The sequence below is a fragment of the Gopherus flavomarginatus genome, chromosome 12 (genome assembly GCF_025201925.1).
Source record: "Gopherus flavomarginatus isolate rGopFla2 chromosome 12, rGopFla2.mat.asm, whole genome shotgun sequence".
In the NCBI taxonomy this organism is placed as follows: Eukaryota; Metazoa; Chordata; order Testudines; family Testudinidae; genus Gopherus; species Gopherus flavomarginatus.
Window position 1 is genome coordinate 26041963 of NC_066628.1, and position 26512 is coordinate 26068474.

The 26512-nt window shown below is 43.9% G+C and overlaps 1 protein-coding gene across 9 annotated transcripts in view; it reads right to left on the reverse strand.

Moving 5' to 3' along the window:
• Positions 1-4933: 4933 nt before the first annotated feature.
• Positions 4934-26512, reverse strand: part of GAS7 (growth arrest specific 7) — a 255175-nt gene continuing 233596 nt past the window's right edge. For 8 of the 9 annotated variants that reach the window (XM_050919752.1, XM_050919751.1, XM_050919755.1 and 5 more), the window contains 3 exons: positions 23820-23899; positions 18462-18560; positions 10176-14407 (listed from right to left, as the gene is read on the reverse strand). In XM_050919752.1, coding sequence (XP_050775709.1) covers positions 14294-14407; positions 18462-18560; positions 23820-23899 — 293 coding nt within the window. In that variant the 3' untranslated portion in view covers positions 10176-14293. Of the gene's footprint in view, positions 9490-10175; positions 14408-18461; positions 18561-23819; positions 23900-26512 lie in introns of those variants that run through there. The other variant, XM_050919753.1, reaches the window with a different exon arrangement.

Here is a 26512-nt window from a genome sequence, read left to right on the forward strand (position 1 = left end):
TGTCAGCAAAACCAGATCTAAGCTGGTAATTAAACTTAGAGGTTCTCATGCAGGTCCTCACATCTGTACCCTAGAGTTCAGAGTGGGGAAAGAACCTTGACCGGTATGGACAAGAGATTGGGAAGAACTGAAGTGGACTCCCAGCCTATGAGCTAGGGACAAGGAGGCCGGTGATATTAACAGTGACAGCGAAGCGGGGAGAGAAGAGGCCCCAGGAGGGAAGATCCAGTTTTGACTGTGTTGTGTTTAAACTGATGATGGACTACGCTGATGTCAGAACCAGGCTGGTTGAGAATTTCAAAGCAAACCCGAGCCTACCACTTTACACAGACCTCTTTGACCACCCAAGTCACACTTGTTGTTGATGGACCCATTGTGGGCCTACTTGCCCTGCCCTGATTTCTCTGCACCATCCATGTGGCTTGAAGAGTGGTCTGCAGCTGTCAGAAACCAGTCTCTTATAACTCACGTAACCACGCATGTACCTGGCTTTGATTTGCCATGATGTTCATAGCGAGGTCTTCTGATTTCAAACAGGCCAGTGTCAACATGCAGCCGGCCTTCACGCCTGGGGCCAATGAGAGGCTCCTACACATGATTGTGGCCAAAGACTGACAATACCACACATCATGGACGATGGCCCTCTGGCTACATTTGATATTTGCACTTATGGAGCAACTTCCATTCAAGAATCTCAAAGACCTTTAAAAACATCAGGGTCAAACCCTATGATCAGTTAGTTGTTATTGTCTACACAGACATCTAGTTTGCAGCAAGAGGGGATGTAAATCTACCTGCTGCACACTAAATGGCCATGCGGCCCCTGCTGCTGCACAGTAACTGGTCCCTAGTGCATTTTAATTATTCCAGTTTCAAAGTGCACTAGAGAACTTACAGTGCGCAGCAGTACTAATGGACAGCAGTACTAATGAACAGTTAGGGTATGGCAGGCTGATGTGGGGTAGAGTTATACTCCAGTTTGCTGCAAACTAAGTGTTCATGTGGATGAGCCCTCAGTTAAAATTCCCATTCACTTCAGGGCTTGAATCATTAGGGAATTCTGACTTTCCATACACCAGTCAGGTGGGTACCTGAGACAAGGTAGGTGAGGTAATGTCTTTTATTGGACCAACTTCTATTGGTGAAAGAGACAACCCTGCAAGGTGCACAGAGCTCTTCTGTAATATAGATGCATAAAATGAGGTACAGAGAGCTAATGGGACAACATTCAGAATGAGAGGCCCATGGTCTATACGCATCTTTTTGGTATGTGCTTTTACTACAACAGCATGTGCAAACTGGTCATTTATGAATACAGTTAGGACCAATGTGAGCCTGCAAAGTCCCTCTTGTGCCTGTAATTACAGATATGCAAAAGTCTGTACTTTCTACGTTGAGACTATTACCCAAAATGGTTTACACAAGGAGTGTGAATGCTCTTCTCCTGCCTGTGCCTCTGCCACAGCAGCATCCTTTCCTGACCCTTGACCTCATGAAAGAGATGTTCCAAAAAGTGACCTCATAGTAGGGAAAAAATACTGAGGCCTGAAACTCTGAACAGAATGTATCAAATGTTCATGTCAACAGTGTGAGCTGTCTCCTCAGGAGAGGTCAGCTAGGATACGTGTAAACAACTGACAAATAAAGGACAGTTTAGGTCTTAAAGGAACAAGTTGTTTAAACTGATGTAGTGTTAATATATTTGTTGGGTCTAAAACAAGTCATAGCTCTGTATATAAAAGGGTATAATTTATGCAGTATCTTCAGAAGGGTTGAGTGTTTGGTTTTCTGTATTAGACATCAGGAAATTAAAATAAAATTGAAGTTGAAAGTTCATGTCCTCTCTCCATAGCAACTTGTGTAAGTAAAATCATTACAAACGGGGGCGCATGGATTTTGGCTGGTTCAGCAGAAATGTTTGTCTTTGGTGTAAATATTTCAGTAGGACCAGTTTATAAAACTTATTTTTTATTTGTAGAATGTCTGAGACAGCAATTTAGAAAAGTGGGAGGCGACATTAGTGTTTCCATGTTTTAAGTCATAATTTCCATGGAAATTCTGATAGGAAAATCTCAACCTAGCAGAAGAACATGATTGACACACAAGATGCCCCTTCCCATTTTTTGCGTGCTCAAATTGGCCATTAGGAACTTAGGACTGGAAGGGACCCCCAGAGTCATCAGGTCCAGTCCCTGCTCTTGCAGGCAAACCCGACTCCTATTGCATGGCTGCTCCAGAACCTGACTCAACTGATTATTAGAAACTAGAAATAGGACAATGGAGTTGTCGGTTTGCTCGTGTGACACACTGTACCCCATATGGTTATGATATATTTTGTACAATGTATGCCTTGTGAGGTATCATTTGAAAACTCATAATCTACTGCATATTATTATCCTGTTAAAATGTGTATAACAACAATGCACATAAAATTGAGATTTTGCAATATGAGTGTTACTGAAATGTGTTGTAATTCTGGGTAACACCCACAAGCCAATTTCCCAAAGACACACTTGCACGCCAGCCAGGTGCTAAAGATCCATTACCTACTTAATTGGACGTTCCCCAGCAAGGGGGCAGGGAAGGTATAAACAAAGTATTCACAATGTAACTGATGGACAACTGGCAGCTCACGTATGCAATAGAACAGCCTGACCCTATGACCTAAAAAGACTTTTCTAGTTCAAAGGGTTAGCATATAAGAAGAGGAAAAATGCCTCTGGTCACCTCTCGTTTCCTCTCCATCTCCATGACATCACCTAAAGAACACGGAAGTAGATGCAGACTGTGAAATGTATTGCAGCTAATGGTGAGACACCTATTTTGTTTCTAGAACTATTAACTTTGGTAAAGTTTAGGAATTAGATTGCAGTTTTATCTGTTTCTTTTGTCACCAATTCTGACTTTTATGCCTTACTACTTATAATCACTTAGAATCTATCTCTAGCTAATGCACTTGTTCTATTATTTTATCTAAACCAGTGAGTTTGATTGAAGTGTTTGGGAAAAACGCTCTTGAAATAACAAAGGCCAGTGCATAAACATTACCCTTTGGAATGTCAGGCTATTTATAAGCTTATACTGCCCAGGGGTCTACTGAGCAGTTTAAGATGCACATTTCCGGGGTGCCAGGCTGGGACCAAGACTATGCAGATGTTGTCCTGTACATAATTGATGGCTGGCTGGGAGAGCATTCGTGTATTCAGCTGGGAGTGATTTTTACATGCTCGTGGCAGTGTGGGAGCAGAGCCTGAAGGAGATTGCTGTTTACCAGCAAAGCAGTGTGAAACACATCCCCGGCTGGAGAGTTAAGGGGATATAGCAGTTCAGTGGGTCATGCTGCACCCCGGGGAATGTCACAGCTGGCAAGTTCAAAAAGATTTCATTCTGGGTCAAACTGAAAACAAAAGTTTTCAGCACTTTTGGCAAATTGAAAAGTCAGAAATGTATTTGAAAAAAAAATGTTGAGATGGCTTGAACGACAAGATGGATGTGACTCGATTTTTTTTTTTGCTTTGTTTTTGGGCTTTTTAACAACAGCAAAAGAGACCGACATTCACTGACTGGCCAGAAAAGGAGGTGGGGGTGTAGGTTTCTTCTTGATAGCTTTTAGCCCATTGGTTGGAGCACTTACCTTGTGGGAGGGAGACCTGGAGCCAGTTGCTATCCCACTGATATGGGAAAGGAACTTGAACTTAAGTATCCCACATTGCAGGAGAGTATCCTAGCCACTGGGGTATGGGATAATCGAATATAGCACTTCATTATGAATCACGCAACATGAATGACGACGAATATTTACTCAGCCAAGGCTGAAAATAAAAAGAATGACTCTATAGCCTGATGATAAGGGCATTCACCTACAAGCCAGGAGACCCAAGTTCAAGTATCTGCTTCCATGACTCTAATTATTTTTAAAAAGTGGAACAGCCTCAACAGGTGTGATTGAGATAGACCCTCGTGAAGCTAGACTGTCCCATAGGTTAGCCGCTGGGGCATTCTCCTGCACTGTAGGAAACCCTCATTGAAATCTCTTCTGCAAACCTGGATCCCCACATTCTAGGTGAGTGCCCTAACAACTGGGCTAGAAGTTATAAGAACACCACTGCCGCCTCCAGCAGTTTTGTGACTCTAGCCCAAAAAATCAAAATGCTTTAGTAATGTCAAAACAAAAATTATTCATTTTGCTATTACTGAAACATTTACATTTTTCAGTTCAGATGAAACTATTTGGTGAACTTGACACACATTCACGAACAACTGCATATTTCACAAATAAACTACTCACCACTTCTTTTTTTTGCCAAGCTCTATTAGAAACCTTCTAATTTTCAACCTAAATGTATTCATGAGCAGATTATCCCTATTTATTCTTGTGCCAACTCTGTCCATTAGCTTAAATAGCCCTTCAACCTCCCTGGTGTTTACCCTTCCCCAGATGTATTTATAGACAGCAGTCAGATCCCCTCTCAGCCTGCGTTTTGCTAGGCTAAACAACTTATGTGCCCCCAGCTTTTTCTCATAGAATAGATTCACCATCCCCAACCATCCTGACAGCTCTTCTCTGCACCTACTCCAGTTTGAACTAATCTTTCTTGAAGAAGGGTGACCAGAATTGGACACGGTATTCCAGAAGAGGTCTTACCAAGGTGAGTCTATTTTTACTGGATATAACCTGCCTGATACATCTTAGGCTTGCATTTGCCTTTTTCACAGCTGCAGCACATTGATGGTTCATAGTCATCCTATAATCAGCTAATACAACCAGGACTTTCTCCTCCTTTGTCACTTTCAACTGATAAGCCCCATCGTACAGCAGAAATTCATTGGAGCAGCAGGTGGAGGAGATACAGCCACGTGTGTAATTGTTATGACAGTGTGCTTTTAATTTAAAATAACAATTCGGTAAATATAACACCATGGTCAGCCGACGTATCTCTGTACAATTTATTTTACAAAGGATGAGATGAAGCACTGAGGTGCATACACACTCACGAATAATGCAGGAAAATACAGTTAAACTTTTTGCAATAAGACAAAAATTATGTATAGCAAATGCTTTCAATACTTACAAACCAGATCCACAGCTGGTGTAAATCAGCACCGCCCTATTAACTTCAGTGGAGCTATGCCAATTAACCCAGCTAAGGACCTGGTCCTTAAACCTCTTGAGCATTCAATTCTTCAGCCAAAATGATTCCATCATATGTTTTTATGGGACAATGACCACATTACAATTTACATACTGATCAAAGATTTACTATTGTTATTCAGATACAGATCTTATGTTACATAAGTTATTTAAGGATCTATTCAGACAATATTTGTGGAAAGATATAAAATTTTGATTAAACACATTTAAAAAGAGGTCATTAGTACTGGCAAAAGACAGTTGTTGCTTTAAAAATTTGGACAGTATTTAGCAAAAGAACCATATAGGCAACTTCATTTGATTAGAAAACTGCTTTAGAACATGGCTCACCACTGATCTGATCTGCTTTTGAACAACTGCACTTAGACTCTCTGCCAAACTACTCACTGGATTTCCCACCTTCTTTTGGACTGTTGAAACAAAGACAGCAATTTTAAAAAGAGTAATTCCATTTGTCTGATATTGCCACCTGCTCTGTCCAGAACAGACTGATACTCTTGCTCTTAGATGATGTTCTCCCTGTGTATGACCAAGCGAATGGAAATTGGTCAAACCCCCAAGGCAGCTTTAAAAATCGCAGCCCTAGCACCCATTACTCTGAAGGAGCAGCAAGTCTCAGGACAAACGTTCCTAAATCCAAATGACTGGACAGTGACATCTTGCAAACCTGAGCACCCCAACAAATACTCTTCAAACGCCAGTCCCAATCCTTAGCCAATACACACGGTAACCCCTCTGACATGCTGAGTCACTTTGCCCACACTGACAGCCTCAGAGGGACGAGTCCTCATTTACAGGGATCTCAGCAGAAAACAGCATTTGCTTGGGTCCAGTGTGGCCTTTATTCAGACCCATTATGTGATGTCTGCTGCTTGTTTTAATGGCACCCCTGTATGGAAGGCTCCTTGTTGGAAGATTAGCTTAGAAGGTTGTTCTGAATGCCCTTTAGGAGAGGGTCATTTCTCTGAGTGGCATGAAGGACTCTACCCTTCCAAGGCACGTGTGACAAAGCTCCGTGATCATGTGAAATGCTGAATGACCTCAACTTCCACTGAAATGAATGTGCACTAGAAAGTCATAGGATCTCTCCCAAAACAAGAAATAGACCCAACAAAGAGCAGAGGAGAAAGAAGCAGAGGCTAGTGCAAGACGAAGGGGCAGTGGATGGGTGTTTATTTAGCATGGCTAGAGTTCCAGTTTCAGTGGCAAGCATTTCTGATGTCTATTCTTGATATTAATAATCAGGGAGTTTGGGTCTGGGTTTGGGTCTGCACTGAGTGACAGTATGGGAGCAACAAAGGGGAACTGAGAAAGCTGACGAGGTCTGTACACTGGCTGCTCCTGAGCTGTGGAAGTTCATGAGATGGGTCTGCATTTTTATACTTGTGTAACTGTAGCAGGTACAATTTAAAGAGGCACTTAGAATTTGGGGGAGTTACTAATTGTATTTTTGTGGAATTGCAGTTGAGGTTCAAACCATTGTTCAATTACCTAAGAAATCTGCAGAAATGAAACCAATTTGCTCAAACTGTATTCCTGGAAGCTCAGGGAATCTGAACACAGTAACTGGTAGGCTTTTTCTGCATTCCTGCTGAGTTTGTCTTTCATATCATATTTAAAAAATAGTCCAACTTCATATAAGTTGAGGGAATTTAAATTTGCACATCTTTGTTTCAAATCTGAGTAAATATTTTCTGTTTCTTATGCTATTGACCTGAAATGCTATTAAAAAGGTCTTTACAAGACTTTAGTAATGTATGCATGTTAGAATCATATCTTCAGATAGGCACAAAAGGATTCTGCCTTGTGGAGTGCATGGGATTAAAAATTAGAAATCAAACTATGCCAAGTGTTGGTCCCATTGGTGAACAGACTTGGAAGGATTAGTGGAGTCTGTAGTGTATAGCCCAAAAAGGACTAATTGCACTTCCAACCACTGGAGCTTGAAGCAGTTTGAGCACCAGTCACTTTTAGAAATGTATCCAAGAAGCATGACATCTTGTTCTGAACATTAGTGCAATATAAACATGACAATGACCAGGGCAAGGTGCAACCATTTAGGCAAACTAGGCAGCCGCCTAGGGCACCTAGTGGTCGGGGGTGCCTAAAAGTCCCCTCAGGCGAGGAGGTAGAGTGGAGCTGAGCTGGGTTGGGGGCCACACGGGGAGGGCTACCCGCAGTAATGGGGGGGATGGGCCGCACAGGGGAACAGCTCCCCGCCCCAGCTTACCTCCACTCTGCCTCCTCCGCTGAGCACACAGCCCTGCTCTAAGTCTCCTCCAATCAGCGCCGCAAGTCTGGGCAGGGAGGAGAATTAGGCAGTGTTGGCGTACTCAGTGGAGGAGGCGGAGCCGAGATGAGCTGAGGCGGGCTACCTAGGCAGGGTTAGCTTCCGCGGGGGGAGGTCTCCCCAGGCAGGGTTAGCTGCCATGGCGGGGGCAGGGAAGTCTATCCAGGCGGGGTTAGCTGCCGTGGGGGGAACAGGGGGAGTCTCCGTGGGTGGGGTTAGTTGCCATGGGAGGACGGGGGGGAAAGAGGTTAGCTGTCGCGGTGGGGGGGTAGCTGCTGCAGGGGGGAGGGCTCCCCGGGTGAGGGCTGAGTTAGCTGCTGTGGGGGGTCAGGGGTAGCTGGGTGGGGAGTGCAAGGTGGAAGTTTCGCCTAGGGCGCGAAACTTCCTTGCACCGGCCCTGACAGTGACATCTGAAAATCTAAACTGAAGAATAAAATGCTTGGAAACAGATACAGCTCTGGTGGAAATGTGTCTAAAACAACAATTTGGAGCTGAGCATTCAGAAACAGAAATCACGTACCTTTATGGATAAGATCTACTTTAAAACATGAGGTAATGACCATTGCACAGATAGCAGGTGTGGAGAAGAAATCCCCAGAGAAAAGACATACTAATGAAAAAGAACGTGTCCTCATTACGTCAGAGAAAGAACGCATATGCTCCCAAGTCTTGGAGATTGCCTGGGGTGGGGTTAGTATAGGTGGGACCCTGAGTCATGCGGTGGCCTGGTGTGGTTCTAGACATCACCGCAATCCCAGGAACCTGGGAAATCTTTGGACATGACTTGGGTGTTGCCATACACAAGTACCCTGAGGAACCCTTGAGAAGTGACCAGGGAATCTCTGTATTACTGAGTATCAGGGAGGCCAGTTCACAAGCCATAGTGAAAAGGAGCTGGAACAACAGTAGGGTATGTCTCTATGAGTACATTATGGGTCTTGTACAGTTTGAATTCTTCCCAGCATTGTTTTGGCCATAATTTCATTCATAATTAGTAGCAGAACTGGTGGTTTTGTATTAGGGTGGCAAGACATCTGCTGATGACTTGAAAGGTCACAACTTTTTATTAAATAGAAGCCTTAATTAGGACCAAGTCTTTCTTTAGGCATCTAGATCAGTAGTTTGATTTCCAAAGATTCTCTTTGCCTATTACCTCCCATTTACTTCCAAGAGACTTGTGAATGCTCAGCACTTCTGGAGAGCAGATCATGTATTTCTATATGTGCACCGAGGAGTCCAATTTACTCATTTTTTAAAACCTTGCTGAAATGCAGAGGTTGGGTAGTACCCTTCTCAGACAGTCTGAGCAGTTATTACTAGTGCTGATTTGAATCAATTGACCTAACTGTCTCCAAAAGCTTTAGTCAGAATTCCCTTTGAAAATATCTGATATGTTGTTAAAATAGGGTGTTAGGAATGTAACCTTCTGCCAGAGAACAGCTGTGCACATTGGTAACACTGTTGTGCAGGAAACATGCGAATGGAAAGCAGCAACAAAACAGTGTGAAACCGCAGAGCAAAGTGAAACACAATGAGACAATAACCCTGTGAGCAAGCAAACATTTCCCTCTTTTATACACTGCAATGAAGAAGGTTTGCTTCTAGTGCTCATTGCAAACAAAGTCACAGCTGTTCCAGGGAAGCTGCTCCAGATGTGCACTCAGGGAAAGTTGAATATGAGAAAATTACTCTGGTAGGAGAAAACAGCTATTTTAATAGGATTTTGTTCCATGACTTCATGGCTTTTTTAGAATAACTCACTTGTCTTGAAAAATGCAGCCTCCAGAGCTCTCAGGCTGTCTCAGTCACTGACCCAGTGTTCCTACGGGTGAGCTCCTCGCAGGCTTACAGCAACCTGAGTGCTGAGTGGCTGCACAGAAATGCTGGCTATGGAGCTGAGAGCTTTTAGAGCAGGTTGGGAATCTTTCAGCAGCCTTGTCTGGTAGCTCTTCATCTGTGAGAACAGCAGGGGGCTTGTCAGTCATTGAAGAGGCAGATCTGACTTCTTTGTTAAAGCCAGGGCTTAGCACATCCACCTAGCAAGGAACTGGAAACAGAAAATGGGTTGGTTCCAGAAGGAATTCAAAGAGTGAGAAAGATAGGCCTTAAAAAGATGGTTTGTTTTAAGTAAGGTGCATCAATAAATGGCTGCCCAAAACTACATGGCAGGCTGGTGTATGAAGACAGAAAAGGCTACGTGTATGTGACATGCAGACTGTTTTGCATCCTGTGGTAGAATGGGAAAGATTCACACAAGCTCAGTTTGCTGATAACATCAAGAAGTTAAAATGGATAGATTACGCTGCAGTTGTGAGGGGAAAGGGAGTGTTTGAGGCCATGGAGGGAGAAGATGTGACTGAGATTGAACAATGTGGGAGAAATGAAGGAGAACATACAAAGCCATTCAGCCTAGACAATGCTAATAAATATTCCACCCTTGGTGAGCTAGAGGACAAACAAGCTGAGGAAAGTGGCTACTGAAAAGCCAAGACTGACAGTCAGCTGGATACAAGAAGCTGCGGACCCACTGCTGAGGGATGTGGCTCAAAATACCTGCATTTGTTTCAGATTTAGCTAAAAGAGCAGTATACCACCTCTGGGGTGAAAAACAAGGCACGTGACAAAGAACATCCTGAGAAATGCTGGGAAATTCTCACTAATTGTCCTTTTTGTGGAAACAAATACACAAATCATAAACTGGAGATCTTCTAGTTCCAACAGTAAAACTTCTCTAACACAAAAAACTATTGCAGGCCTCATTCTGACTCAAAGATTAATTTATTACTGACATAAAAAGTGCTAGTTATCATGATCTGCCTGAAATATTTATGAGCAAAAATAATACAATCCCAACTAGTAATATGTATATATACTTAGCATTTTAAATGGGCCAGTTTCTGAAAGGTAAATTAATTATGAGCAAAACTGATTGGGAATAAAACACTTAAATAGAAATGTATGCATTAAAATAGTTACTCATTTAAGAAAGCTTTCCTACATGTCCCAAAGTCCACAATTCTTCAGTCATGAGAAAAGGCTGTTCAGTTAAAAAACAAACAAAAAACAAATACCCATAAAACTGTCCACTAGCTTAAGAAGGGATGTGAAACAGGCAAAAAAAACTGATGAATAAAAAAGGGGAAATTGATAATAATAAATTAAAGTTAAGAAATGCAGGTAATTGATAGAAGCTAAAGGTATTACCAAAAAATCTATGGTCAATATGGTTAGAATAATAATTTTAATTTATGTCCAGGATGTAGATTTCATTACTAGATGGAGTGCTAAAATAGTAATGATGCAGAAAAGGCAGAAGTGTTCAATAAATATTTATGTCTTGCATTTGGAATGAAGCTGGATTATGTAGTTATTTATTTATATAATTATGGTGAAACACTTTCTGTTTCAACAGTAACTAAAACACATGTTACATAAAATCTTCAAAACTGATAATTTGCACACAAGTTTTAAAAGAGTTGGCTGAAGAGTTCTCCAAATTATTCATTTTAATTTGTACTAAATCTTAGAAACTGGAATAGTACCAGAGGACTGGGAGAAAGCCACTGTTATGCTAATAGACAAAACTTTTCAAATTTACCTGCAGTAAGACTTAGGTTCCTAAATGCTAAAGTCACCTTTGGAAATTGGACTTTTGAAAACATTACCCTACATTTTGTTGACTTTTCCAGTGCCTGTCATCTAAAGTGCTCAGTAAAGATAACAGAAGGACACATCACTAAAGCAGAAAACCAATGTAATAATAATCAAACCAAATAAGTGATGAGGCTGGGAAGTGATCAGAGAAATAGCAGGAAAGGCAGATCATCACAATGTGATGGACTCATTAGAGCAGCAAGGCAAGTCAGGTGAACTGGGTTCTAGTCTAGCCAGTGCTCAGAATATGCAGTAGTGTAGCCCCAGGAAATAACATTTCTAAATGGTGAGACAGGTGCCTGAGGGGCACATATTTTTAACACCATCTAGGGAAAACTCCTCTCTGATTGACTGGCCCCATTTGTCTGCCTCCTGGGGAAGAGCAGCCAATCACGGCTGCTGCAGGAAGCAGGCCATTCTCTCCCCCACCCCTCAGGAGTTGACACCTTTCTCACAGGTGAGGAAGGAGCAGAAAGTCGAGCAACTCAGGGTAACAGGGAGATGATTGTGATCAGAGTGCTAAGCTGCAGTCCTAGCACCAGCTTTGTAGGCACGATGGCAGAGGAGAGCTGTAAGGTGGCATTTGAAGGAGGATAGTGTAAAGGCATTGCAGGTTTTTACAGGGTGCTCCTGCGCATATTGGGTGGTGTGGGAGAAAGTGTGAAGGTATTTGCTGGGCTAAACAAGCCAAGTTCTTTTAACTTCCTCTAAAATCATCTTTCCACTCCCCTGATCATCCTAATAGCCCTTCTCCAAACCTGTTCCAGTTAATCAAGTTGCAGGACCAAAAGAGCCATAACCAAGATTTCTGCTGAATCTAAAAAAAGGATCTTGCAGTCCTATGCAATGTCAAGAAGGGGTCAACTGCAAAGTTTAACAACAGGAATAATACTGGAGACAAAAAAAACTGTAATTCAAAGATAATGTCAAACTTACATAGCTGTATAACATCGAAGAGCTATAAATATCAAATGCCATTGGTGAGTATTCGGTCCCTAGTTCTGACAGTGAGTAACAGGAACAAATTCAGAGAAAAGCAACAACATTGGACAAGGGGCTACATTATAAGGACAGGTTAAGGGCCTGATTTTCAACAGTATTGGGCACCCTCAACTACAATGAATGTCAGATAGATATGCATGTGCTTGGTGCCTTAGAAAATCTGTTTGGCAGAGTAGAATATTTTGAAGACTTTGCAGTCCCGATGAAAGTCTTCTTCAGCTGAAGGATAATATCCACAACTAGTCAATTCAGTCTGTAGTCTAGAAGTACTCTTGGATTCCTCGCTAATGCTGACCTCTCTCATCACAACAGCTGTGAGTAATCTCTGTCCCATCCTAGCAGATGAAAACCTGGCCTCAATTATTTGTGCCTTCATCACTGCTGGATTACAACAATGTGATATACCTGGGCATGAAACCTTCAGCTGTTTGGAAACTCCAACTAGTGCAAAACACTGCAGTGTCTCCCCTTAGCAACTCGGACTATCGCGAGCCTGTCCTCTTGCTCTACACTGTGACCTTCCCATAGAATTTCAAATCAAGTTCAAGGTCTTGGTCCTTATCTTCAAAGCACTGCATGGTCAGGGCCCTAAAAGACCATCTAAAGCTCCAAGATGAAGCCCATGGTTAGCTATGCTCTTTTGGCACAGTGGAATACTCAACAAAAGAGTCAAGCTTATTTGTGCAGGAGACAGAATTTTCTCTGGGGCCAGTCCAAGACTGTGGAATGAACTCCCTCAGGAAGTAATGACTATTATAACCTCACCACTTTCAAGCTCCAAGTGCAAGGCACATTATTTTGACCTTGCCTTTGCTAATATAAACATGTAGAGACAGGGATATTTAATACATAAGGTTTTTTTAAAAACTACCAAAACAAGACACATGCATGTTTCTCCTTCTGAGGGAGGATGAGAGAACAAACAACATGTGACAGATGTGTAGCTGCACTTCTTAATGCACTGCTGGAAAGAGCTCACATACTAGTGATGAGTGCAGTATAAAAACCTATATAGAATAGAATAGAATAGACTTGGTAACTGCAGACATCTGATGGGGGCAGGAGAAACACCAACGAAAGCGAGAAAGAGATGGAGAGACAGAGAATGCATGCGCATCCAAAAGGCTACAAACTAGGAGTTATTTCAAGGAAATTAAACAAAGGCTAATTTAAACTTGGATCAATTTGGTTGGGAAATGCCCTTCCAAAGGGAGCATTAGAAGATCCTGCAGAAAGCAGAGACTGTAGGACATCACACTATATAGGCAGGAATGGACTTGAAGATCAAATTTATTCCACGGTAGGTGTCCTCTTTTTGTCACTTAAGTCAACCAGACAATTAATGAGGTAGCTACAGCACAACTGAGTTCTTCCTGGTAAATAGATGGTGCAAGAGGTCCCTTTCAGTCTTACTTTCTGTTAGCCTTAAAGAGAAATGGAGATGATAGAGGGTCTATATGTCTCTGAGTGGGATTATAAAACAGGAAGGGCTTGAACAGATGTCGTTCCACTGTGGGGTTTTCTCCTAGCCTTTTGCCTTGTTTACTGCTTTGGGGAAAAGCCCGTACCTCCCTGCACTCAGACATACTACCGCAGCAAGGTAGTTATGCTAAAAAGTATTATACAAAATCAATGTACCCTCACAACACCCCTGTGAGGTAGGTAAGTATTATGAGCCCCTTATTACAAATGGAGGAACCAGAAAAGTTATGTGATGTGCCCAAGGCCATCCAGCTGAGCAGTGGCAGTGCTGGGATCCATGTTCAGGAGCTCCTTGCTTCCAGCATCATAGTCAAATGACTAGTCTGCTTCCATGGCAGAGGCTTGCTGCATGGCTGTTCTTACATTCTACACAAAGAGAGTCATACAATGGGTGTAGTGCACAGTCACTGAAGAATAGAGCTCTCTCTGTACCAGGAAGCAAGGGCCTCGGTTTCTCCTGGCAGCTGGAAACTTCTGACAGGAAGAACAGACATCTGGCTTCTTAACCCTGGAATGTTGGGAGCTTAAGGCATAGCACAATGGGAACTGATGTGATGATCAAATGTGACAGAGATACTCTCTACAGACAATAAATACAAGGTATCTGGTAGCAGAGCAACCCTTTCGCCGTCCTGTATGCCTTCTGACCCTTTACAGGACTCATTAGCCTGGTTAAACCAGCGAACCCATCACATATCACTAATCAGATCAGTCTATATTTCCATGTCCACAGGTCTGATATCTCCAGTTTTGTGTTCTTGTACCCACAGTTCCCTGTCTTTGGCAGGCTCCACTTTTTGAAGTAACTGATCGACAGGATCTATTGTCTAAAAAGATCAGAATGAGAAGCAAATTATCAAAAGCACATATCAAAACACTGAGCAATTCCGGCTGTAAGATCTCCTTGCAACTGAATCAGCTGTGCCACTGTCGCAGGAGTAACAGCCTCCTCTCAATTACCTGGATCTATAAATGGGAGGTCAGACAAAATATAGGCTTTGCAAGAGGAATCATACCATTGGTGAGGCAAGTCCAGTGTATGCTGCATCCAATTCCTGGTGTGACAGTATGGTTGCCAACTTTGTAATTGCACAAAACTGAACATCCTAGCCCCGCCCCTTCAGTGAAGCCATGCCCCCTTCCCCAAGGCTCTGCCCTCTGCTCACTACATTTCCCTTCGCTCGGTGCCTCACTCTCCCCCACCCTCACTCACTTTCACTGGGCTGGGGTGTGGGGAGGTGAGGGCTCTAACTGGGGGTGTGGGCTCCAGAGTAGGGCCAGAAATGAGGGGTTCAGGGTGCAGGGAAGGCTCTAGGCTGGGGTTTGGGGTGCAGGAGAGGGTGAGGGCTCCGTCTGGGGGTGCAGGCTCTGGGGTGGGGCTGTATATGAGGGGCTTGGGGTGCAGGAGGGGGGTCCAGAGGGGTTTCCGGGTTTGGGGGAGGCTCAGGGCTGGGGCAGGGGGTTGGGCCTCGGGGTTGGGAAGAACAAAATTAGTGGAGAAAAAACCTGCCAATTAAAAAAAAAAATCAAACCATTGCTTGAAGCCCTTTAGACCTTCATGTGTTTGGGGCAGGAACTTGACATTTTCAGAGCGATAGTCATAGGGTCAAAAATATGTCTTACACTGTCTCCCAAAAAATCTGTCTCAATTTAGCCAAGTTTTAAAATGTGGAAAATCACCATTTGCAGCTGAACTTGTTCAATGATTGCTCAATCTTGTCACATTGTATTGTTTTGGAATGACTGCATGGAACTGTGTTTCCATATGGGTTTCAGGCAAAATCCCTGCTCCTGCAAATCAAAATATGCCTTTGTCTATGGCAGGAGCACCTCCTCTCTGTACTGAATGGGGAGTTAAGAATTTTTCCCATATTCTACAGACAGGATAACTAAAGACTAGAACAGTTGCTTCTGGGACAGCTTGGAATAGAACCCCAATTCCTGACCTACACTTCTCACAAAGGAAGTTCCACATCTATGTGTTTCATCTTCCTTTCTGTAAAATTCTCTTCTTTGCTTACCATTACAAACTCACTGATGAATGTACGCACCATTTTGTACAACAGAATACAGGAATCCCAATTCCCAATCGGCTGATCTAACTACTAGATCACCCTTCCCTCCAAGAGCTAGGAACAAAACCTGATTGATAGCATTCTGCTCCTTAGCAAATAGTTGCACATGTATTGATCCATTTTTCTTAAAACACGGAATCAGCCCCCTCCTCCTTCCCCTTCCAGGGAATTCCATACAAAAATTACATTAAAAGAATTGTCAAACAGTAGTAAAATGAAGGACTCCAATCCCAGAATTAAGACTGGCTGTGCAACCTTAATTTGGCTCCTTGTGTGTTTGCATTATGGAAAAGTATTTAATATACTATTATTTTCACAGGACACCTGCCTCATATGGTGCACGAGATGGATGTTAAAAGAGGCAGGGATGTCCACAGCAGAAGATAGAAAGGATGCAGTGACTGTGGTAGTGAATTGCAGAAAGGGAAAACAGGAGCTTGTGTTTAAAGCAGTCTTCCTGGGACTTGTGAAATCTGGGTTCTTTCCTCGGCTCTGCAGCAGAGTTCCTGTGTGCTAAACTAGTTAAAATGGAAATTTTCAGAAGTGGCCACTAATTATGTGTTCCTATTTTGTGGGTGACCAGCCTGAGACATCTGAGGCCTGATCTGCCCTAGTGCTGAGCACTTGCAACTGCAACTGAATTCAATAGCTCAACAACTCAGAAAAATTCATCACCCAATCACGGTGGCACTCAAAATTACTGAGGACTTTTTCAGTTGAGTTTAATTTCTCTGTGCCTCCTGTCCCCATTCATAAAATACTTCCCTGCCTTTGAGGTGTTGTAAAGGTAAATTCATTAATGTTTGTGATGAGCACCACAGAAAGACCCATGAAGAAATAAAAACTGGGTATAACGTTTAGATGGTTTGTAGTAACTGAGGCACATGTTGAATGCTGAGGAAAAACTACATGATCAGCCTGTGAATAAAATATGTGGTCATGTAATTAGACAGTATCATAATACATATGCACAAGGATCCAAATTAAGGTTGCACAGGCAGCTGTAACTCTGCTATTTCCTAACTTTTAGATGCTTGACTTTTCAGCTATATTTTGAATATTATTATCATGGGGTGACTGGCCCTTTAAGGAGAGTCACAGCCCACTCTGCCCAGTGATTGCCTTCTGAATGTCTATCTGGGAGTAATTCACTGTCCTAGGAGGCTGCTTAGTGGTTAATTAATAAACAAGCACCTGGAGCTAATAAAAACAGCTACCTAAGTTTGGATAGGGAAGCTGCTCTCAGAGAGAGGAGCAGTCTCAGAGAAAATGTTGTTAATAAGTTAGGAGATATACCTATCTCATAGAACTGGAAGGGACCAGGAAAGTTCATGGAGTCCAGTCCCCTGCCTTCACAGCAGGACCAAGTACTGTCCCCCTTTCCCTACACAACCCCCTCAAGGATTGAGTTCAGCAGGACAATGCACAAACCACTGAGCTATCCCTCCCCTACAGGGTCTCCTAGGGAAGGGACAGGTGCAGCCCAGGAGAATGAACTGGGCATGGAATCTCTCAGGGAGCCACTAGGGACTTACTCAGCAAAGAGCAGCATGGTTGGGAAAGAGTAGCAGCCAGCAGAACACCCTGCGGAGGCCCACACCCCAGGCAAGGAATTCAGCATGTGAGTGATCTGTGGCTAAAGAGTCAGGCTGTAAGACTAGTTACACCCAGAGGCAGAGGGTTTCTGGTAGAAGAGATGACTGAAGATTTTGCTTATGTTTTGTGTGGTTCTTTTCTATTTCATAAAAGAGACCCGCCGAAGAAGGTGCTCTGTGGTTCCCAAAGGCCTGCTTGGACTTGTTTATTGCCTTGGTAAGGGGAAACCAAGGCATGGCTCCCCCATGGCGCCAGGCCTGAGTGCAGTGGGGAGCCCTGCGACAACCTGCACTATGACAATTATCAGTATATGTTATGATGTATATGGCTATGATTGTATGATTTCTGTAATGTGAATATATACCTTAAAATATATCACAATATACTGAATACCACGCACATCAGAATATGGACCATGTATGCAAGTATTTGAAAAGGTGCCAGTTTTACAAGATTTTACATTTTCATTTTGAAATAATGGTTGCTGTGATTGCCATCTTTCTTGCAACAATGAAGGACTGTGTGGAGCTGTGTGTACTGCTGAGAGAGTGAGAAGCATCTATCTAGGAGAGGTGTAAATTAAACTAAGGGGCTGCTTTGCCTTATGGCTTCCTGTCAAGCACTTCTCAGCCACACTCTGCATCACAGGGCTTTCATAATGAAACATTCCAGTGTACGTGCCCCTTCTGACCTGCTTCTCTGCTCTTCCATCTGTCTCGCCCCCAGGCTCTTGATGTCTCTGGAGATACATGGCAGGTGCAGAACCACAGACTCCCAAACTGGCACCACTTACATCTTAGGGCTGGTCTACACGGGGGGGGGGGGGGTGTCGATCTAAGATACGCAACTTCAGCTACGTGAATAGCGTTGCTGAAGTCGAAGTATCTTAGATTGATTTACCTCGGGTCCTCACAGCATGGGATTGATGTCCGCGGCTCCCCCGTCAACTCCACTACTGCCGCTCACTCCGGTAGAGTTCCGGAGTCGACGAGGAGCGCATTTGGGGATCGATATATCGCGTCTAGATGAGATGCGATATATTGATCCCCAATAAATCGATCGCAACCCACCGATAGGGCGAGTAGTCTGGACGTACTGTCAGTCTCCATTAGACAGTGGAACTTGGCACACTGTATACAAGACCAGGATGGAGTTCAGCAGAGCCTCACTACAGCTCTTGGACCAAAGGGACCTAAACAAAAAGACTCACGCTTTGGTTGAACATGTCTGTCTCATGCCGCAGCTGTGTGTACTGGCAAAGGTGCTGCCGAATCATTTCCACCCGCTCCACCTCCAGCCTTTCAAGCTCCTGTGAGAGAAAAATAGGCCCATATCTTGATCAGTGGCTGAGCCCAGAGTGCTACATGCAGGCCCAGCGTAGGGTTTGCTAATGGTCAAAGTTCCCACTACTGGCAACAGCTAGGGCAGCTGCCCCAGGTCTGGGCTTCAGAGCCGGGCTGTGTGCACAGTGTCTAAGTAAGTACACTTAGTGCAGGAGCAGGAGCAGCAACAGCAGGTCTGGCCTGTGTCCAGTGCAGCTGGTGGGGGAACCAGCAAGGAACCAGTGCAGCTGGGAAGGAGACTTGTGCAGTTCCTTGACAATTCTGAACCTTGCCGAAGGTGACAGTCCTTGGAGATGAAGAAAGGCAGGAACTACAGGATCTGTGGAGGGCTGCTGCCTCTGGAGGCAGGGGCAGGACAGGGACAAGGAGGTCCTGTTTCCTGGCTGCAGCCCTGCTTACTGTGCTGCTAGCTTCAGAAGTCACCCTGGAAGCACTGCTCTGGAGGCCTGGTGACATGGGTTTGCCCAGAGAGCTCATTCACCGGGGGAATGGCTATGTGTACAATAGCTTCCCATAACTCAGCCAGCCAGGAGTGGACACAATCAAGATTTTAGTTGACTGTTAGTTCGGGGCCTATCCTTTTCTGCCCTCACTGAGGGTCAAATGAGGGTCAGGCCACTGTGTTTCTTGGGGCTTGGATACATCATCAGAATCCCTGAACGTGGTCCCTGCCTGCTTTTTGATGCTGCTGGGAGAGTTTGGCCTGTCAGACCTGTCAAGCTTTTAGACCAAGGAAAAAACATTCCTAGTGGCACCATCACACACCTGCCAGTTTGGTTGGCTGACTCCCTAATCCTGTTCTGTCAGGAAGAAAGCTCTGTCTCCTACAATGACATGCAAAGGAGCAAACTTCTGCCTTCCATCATGGGAAACCATATTCACAGGACATTTCTGGTGGCCACTTACTGAAAAGCACAGTGGAATGCAGTTTGGGGATAGGGGAGCACATGCACTAATGCTGGTAAGTTTCTTCATATACCTGTTATATGCTGTCTCTTTGTTAAATACCTTTCCAGAAAAAGAACTTCCAGTGCCACCCAAAACTCTCAGATGAGCAACAGATACATCATCCTGTCATAGATTCATAGAAGATTAGAGTTGGAAGACACCTCAGGAGGTCATCTAGTCCAAACCCCTGCTCAAAGCAGGATCAACCCCAATTAAATAATCCCAACCAGGGCTTTGTCAAGATGGGCCTTAAAAACCTCTAAGAATGGAGATTCCACCACCTCCCTAGGTAACCCATTCCAGTGCTTCACCACCCTTCTAGTGAAATAGTTTTTCTTAACAGCCAACCTAGACCTACCCCACTGCAACTTGGGACCATTGCTCCTTGTTGTGTCATCTGCCACCACTGAGAACAGCCTAGATCCATCCTCTTTGGAACCCCACTTCGGGTAGTTGATACATTCCATAGCTAGAACTGGAACCAGAATGGAGGGTTGTTTTGGAATTGATGGTTGCCTTGATTTAGGGGGTGCCAACTTGGAAGGCATGTGTGGCGTGATGTTTGGTACTGATGGATTTGCCAACCTGCGCAAATTTTTATAATGCTTCTGTGCATTGGAATGTGCCACGTCTTCATGGATGGAACTCATGGGCATCACTCTTCCTGGGCCTGGAAGACGACTTACTGCCATGCTTATGAGCATGCTTCCTTCCCTCCCAACTAGGCACTGGTGTGGGGTCCATAGTACTGGCAGAACCAGACTCGATCTCAGTGGTAGAGGCGTGCTCCTGGGTTTCTCAGATCGATGTACAGGCGGGTTCCCCAGCCTGGATCCAACTGAGGCCTCACGGAGACCTCAACAAAGTGCTTCTTGAGGCAGAAAGCAGAGCCCTCTTGGGTATGGCTTGGGAAGGACAGGCAGATGCTGGACCTGGATGAACTGTAGGCTTCTCCCAAGGACTAGAGACAGAGTTGGCACTTGTTGCTGACCAAGAATGAACTAAGGCAGGATCCTGGCACCTTCAGAATAATTCAGTACCCATTCATGGGTGCTGGGTGGGGAGGGGGAAGACTGGTGAAAAATGGATCCCGAAAGTCTCTTAATTCCCCAAATTAACACTAAAACCACTAGAACTACAAGTGAAAACAACAAGAAAAACTATGCACAATTCTAAAACTTTTTTTTAGATGTGTCAATGAGAGATGAGGGGACACTAGCAGATGAGGGGGCCACTCGGACCATGAGGTGGTGAGAAGGAACAGAGGGCATGGTCAGTCCACCTCTCCCTTTATCACCTTGGATGAAACCATGAGGCAGAGCAAGGGTGCATGTGTTGACTTACAGACACTACTTTCAAATTCTTTGGCTCCAGACACATGTGCATGTGTAAACCCTCAGTGGAATACAACAGCGACCATCACTCAAAAAGGAACCAAACAATTCTTTGTGAGGAGGATCATGTGACTGATTTGCATGTGGCTAAGGACACCTCTACGCTGGAACTGAAGGTATAATATCCAGCTTGGACGGAAGTACTCATACTGGCTTTGATTGAACTAGTGCACTATGAAGAGTGGAGTAGCTGCAGCGGCACGGGCAGTGGGATCAGCTAGCCACTCCAAGTACAATCCACCCAGGGCCTAGGTGCAGCTAGCCCAGGGGTTCTCAAACTGGGGGGCAGGACCCCTCAGGGGATTGCGAGGTTATTACATGGGGGGGGTCATGAGCTGTCAACCTCCACCCCAAACCCTGCTTTGCCTCCAGCATTTATAATAGTGTTAAATATATTAAAGTGTTTTTATTTTATAAGGGAGTCACACTCAGAGGTTTGCTATGTGAAAGGGGTCACCAGTAAAAAAAGTTTGAGACCCACTGAGCTTGCCCATCTTGCTGCTTGAACTGTGGTGACTACACATCTATTTTTAGTATGCTAGGTCAATCAAAAGTAGTGTATGTACATCTATCCAAGCTGGAAATTACATCTCCAGCTGCCATGCAGGCATACCCTTAGACAGAAACTTCCCTGAGGACATTAAGTAAAGAAAATTTAAAAAGATAATAATCAAAATCTGAGTATGGGTTTCATTTGGAACTGAACTGCAGTTCAGTCAAGAGTCTTTATGTGTATGACTTGTGGGAACATTTCTCAACCTTCTTTGATTTAAAACAAATCTTTCATGTTGCTTGTTGGGCAGTGGGTTCTGTCTGCTGCTGCAGGACTTGGGAGCTCTATCAACTCCCCAGGAGTGAGAATCCTGCTCATTTACACCAGTACATAGCAAGAGTCATTGCATGATGGGTGTCAATGGATTTGCCCCAGTGTAAATGAGAAAAGAATTAATTCAGCCCCATAGTAGGAGAGACAGATAGTTACTTACTGTCAGTCATTCTGCTTCTCTGAAGAGATCACCTCTCAGGATTTTCACTTACCCACCTGCCTCCCCTGGGAGTTAGTGAGTTTTGAGTGTTGAATGCTGGGTCTGCCCACTGGGCACTCAGTTCTGACTTGCCCAGGTCTGATCTAGAATGGCTCATTCTTTTGTATTTGTTTGAAGGAAAAAAATGGGTAGCTTTTTAATTGCCTGTCAGGATAGCTCCTAGTTCCCATTCTTGAAAGGAACCGGCTGCAATCTTTAAAGCTCCTGTGGTACCTCTGTTTGGAGCATGTCCATAGGGAGCATGTGAGGTGAATTGGAAAAGAGCCCTGGAGCCCACTTACAGGTGCTTCAGAAGGCCTTAAATTACTCCTGGGGAATTATGCGACACTGCACAATGCAGAATTTTGCAGAAATTAACATGATGCGCACAGAATTTCCTTTTCCCCACAGAAATGTGCTAGCCACCACTAGGGGCCGCTGGACGCAGCAGAGCCCAGCTCGCACATAAAAGACATTGCTGAGGAGCTAGAGCAGTGGTTTCCAAACTGGGGTTCGTCAACCCCTGGGGATTCACGAAATGTTACAAGGAGTTCTCGGAAAAAAATTCCCTAATGGCGGACAGAGCTGTCCCTAGGGACCCCGACAGCATGGGGCCAGCAACCTGGAGCCGCTGGACTTCCAAGAGCTAAGCAGATCAAAGCAAGCGTATCTATCACACTGAGGAGATTTCAACGTCAAGACTCCTTATAAGAAATGGAAAGGGAGGTGGATATTTTTTGCTGTTTTTAAAATTAAATAGGCAGCTAAGTGCTATTTTTAAACTTATTATGAAGAACAAGTTTAAGCTTTGTTTTAACATACATTGTTTGCCTGGACTGCTCAAGACCTGAATGCTTGTGTAGGAGGAACACCTTGAGTTGGTTTCTTGAATACCTTCATGCTGTTCCACATCTGACACTCCTTGATGAAAAATAGGAGCCTTGTCTTGTAACAGGCTTATTCAAAGTGATACAAGCTATGAAAGTGAGATCTTGGAAGAGTGTTGTGTTTTCATAATGTAATAAAAATGTTGTCATGATAAAGAATAATTAATAATAAATAGTGTGTAATAAGCATGTCATAAAAACAAATTGTATATTTCCAAGATCACTGCTTTTATAATTTATACTCAGATAAAGGAGAAAATCACCTGGAAATATTCATTTTCAGGAGGGGGTTTGCGAGACTTGACACTTTAGTGAAAGGGGTTCACAGGTTGTTAAAGTTTGGGACCCACTGAGCTAGAGGGTTCCTGGCAGCTGCAGTTCCCAGCATGCTCTGAGGGAAGGAGAGGGCAGTGCACAGGAAACTCCTTGTAAGCCCAGGATGGAGCATCAGGCTTTTTCTTTCTCTGGATCCCTGGGCTCTGGAGGGGGGCTGCAGGTATCTAGGCTGAGAAGCAGAATTACCTGCAATTATCTCACACTATGTGCTGGGCATACTTATGTGCTAAATTGCAAAACCATGGGATAAAAAAATGATTGCAAACCTTATTAATTTATAAATGTAGTCACCATTTAGCATGTGTCTTTTACTGCTCTTCCCTCTTCTCACTACCCCACTTTACCTGGCCTACTTCCACCATTCCTAACACCTGAGCAGCTTCAAACTACTGCTCCTTTACACTCAGACTGCGAGGAAAATGTTTTCTTTTTTCCTCCTCAAATGACACTATGCTTGATTTACTGGATGAGCAATATAGTGGCAGGTTAAAGTCTGTTATCTCTTCTGTATTGTGGCTGTAAATGGAGAGATAATCTATCATGTTGATCACCCTAGTATCTTGAAGGGCTTTTATCACAAGAAGAAAAAAAAAGAGCAGTATTAGAAACACAAAATGCTACACATTGATACATACCAGAGTGCTGGTCACCATTTCTTCAAACCACTTGGATTGGGCTTGATTATAAAGATCCACACAACGCATCAGGTCATCTCCTGGAAAGATCAAGATATCAGTAAGTCATCCTCCTAGTTCTCATAAAGGAATGGAGTGGGAAGTGACAGGTTACTTTTCATTTATAGTCATACATTTGAAGGCCAGAATTGACCATTAGGTCATCTAGTTTGACCCCCTGCACAGAACAGCCATAATTTCTGGTTGAACTAGAGCACATCTGTATTAGATTTGTTACATGCAAACAGAAAACAATCTTACCATATACTCAGTGCTAGAAAAGGGCCAGTTGGCCAGTTTCCCAAAGCTGAAAACATTTATTAGCAAAACTAATTGGATGAGTGGGGGGAGGAGGGATTTACACATAAAAATGTGAATGAAAGTTGGAACTCCTTTAAAAACATTTTACTAGGTACCCAAAAAGCCACAATTCTGCAGTCATGAAAGAAGACAACTTCAGTTCAAAATACATCCTGGTTAAGATGAAAAATGAAAGCAGCAATAAAAAGTTTAAAACGACAACTTATGACAAACTGAAACTAGGAGAATTTGAAAACAATGAATTCTGGACTTGCCTGGTAGCAACTCCACAGTTAAGACAGCATTTGAAAATGGGTTTAACGGGGTATAATCCCTGTTTTGTGCTGAAACTAGATGGCCATGGAATTTTAAAAATATATCAGGAAGAAACAGTTACTTACTATAACTGTGGTTCTTCAAGATGTGATGGGACTGTGCATTCCACTCAGGTGTGTGCATGCCCAGAGCACCTGGAGCCAGAGAATTTTACCTAACAATACCTGTAGAAGGGTGGCATTCACGCCTCATGGCCACAGCCTGTCCCCTTGGCAAATGAGGTGGCACCGATCTGACCCCCTTCAGTTCCTTCACACCAAATGCCCAGAGACAAGACTCTGATGCAGAGGGGGTGGAGGATGGGTCATGGAATACGCCTGCATCACATTTCAAAGAAATACATTTAGTAAGTAACTGTTTCTCCTTCTTTGAGTAGGTGCAGCTGTGTATTTTATTTAGGTGACTCACAAGCAGTACTCCCAGGGGAAGGGCTCAGAGTCTATTTAAACAGACTGCAGGACCACCTTCCCAAATTTTGCATCTACTCTGTATGCCACAGTAATGGCAAAATGGTTTGTAAATGCATATCTGTATCAACAACCATGCAGCAGTCCTGTAAATATCCGATATTCAGATGTCACTTAAGATTGCTAGTGATGTAACCTGCACTCTCGCAGAACGGACTTGGACCTGTTGAGGGAGCACAGCTGAAGCTGTTCCGTAGGCAGTCTTGATGCAGGAAGTCTGAGAGGAGATTGCCTGTCCTTTCATACGGTCTGCATCCAATACAAACAGATGAGGTGAAGCATGGAAGAGTTTAGTCCTGTCCAGGTAGAAGGTTAGACATCTTCTGACATCTAATGTGTGAAGGTGCTGTTCCTCTGGTTATGAATGCGGCTTAGAAAAAAAAAACAGGCAACTATACCACCTTCTTCAAATGAAACTGAGACCACTCTGGTTTAAAACTTTGAATGTGGTCATAAAGTTACCATGTCGGTGGAGATGTGTGAGAATTCTGCACACACCCTCCTTGCAGACGTAATGGCTATCAGGAATGTGGTTTTCTGAGACAAAAAGGGCAGGGGACAGGATGCCAGGGGCTTGAATGGAGGGCTCAGTATGAGCTGCCAGACTCATGTTTAGGTTCCAGAAGGGAACAGGCTCTAGGACTGGAGAACGTAAATGGAGAAGTCCTTTTACAAATCTCATCACCATGGCATTGGAAAAAATTGATCTTCCCTGAATAGGGGAGTTGGGAGTGTGAAACTCTGTTACTGCTCCCAGAGGCACGCTCAGTGAACTGAGCACAAGGCCCAATTTCTGAAGATGTAGCAGGTACTCAAAGTTGTCCTGGATAGAAGACTATATCAGTTACATCTTGCAGGCCAATCTTCTTCATCCAGTCATGCAGCCACCATGCCGTAAGGTGCAGGGAGCTGAGCACAAGATGGAGGGTGCAGCTCTGGTTCTGAGTGGGCAGGTTGGGATAGTGAGGAAGGGTACAGGAGGTTGAACCAACAGCACACCTAAGTGGAATACACGGCTGCATCTACTTGAAGAAAAACTTAGGGTCTAACCTGGCCTGCAGAGTGTGCTCACTTGTGAGAAGGTCACCACACATTGAGTTGACAGGCCTGGAAGTTCAAGATCATTTTCCTAGTGATCTGAGAACATGCGATATGGAAATTACTGAGACCAGGTAAACATAGAACCTCTTGATGGCATTTTAGACTACAACCACCCAGCTGCCTTTTTTAGCTGGTAACACTGCCACAGTATTTGCACTGTTCCTTATAGGAAGCATGACGGGCTACTGCAACAATCTCTCTCTACTCTCACTTAAATGCAGAAAGGAGTTTCCAAAGTGTTTTAGTGAAGAAACGCAGATGACAATGTTTTGCTGGCACCCAACCCCAGGTCTGTAGATCTCAACAGTAGTACAGCAACCCAGTGTTTGCAGGAGAACCAAGCTGTGGCAATGTTAAGGGAAAACCCTGAAAGGACTGGTGAGAATTGTATCAGGACCAGTGACTGAGAGAGCAGAATTGCTCTGTGTGATACAGATTCACAGTTCAGGA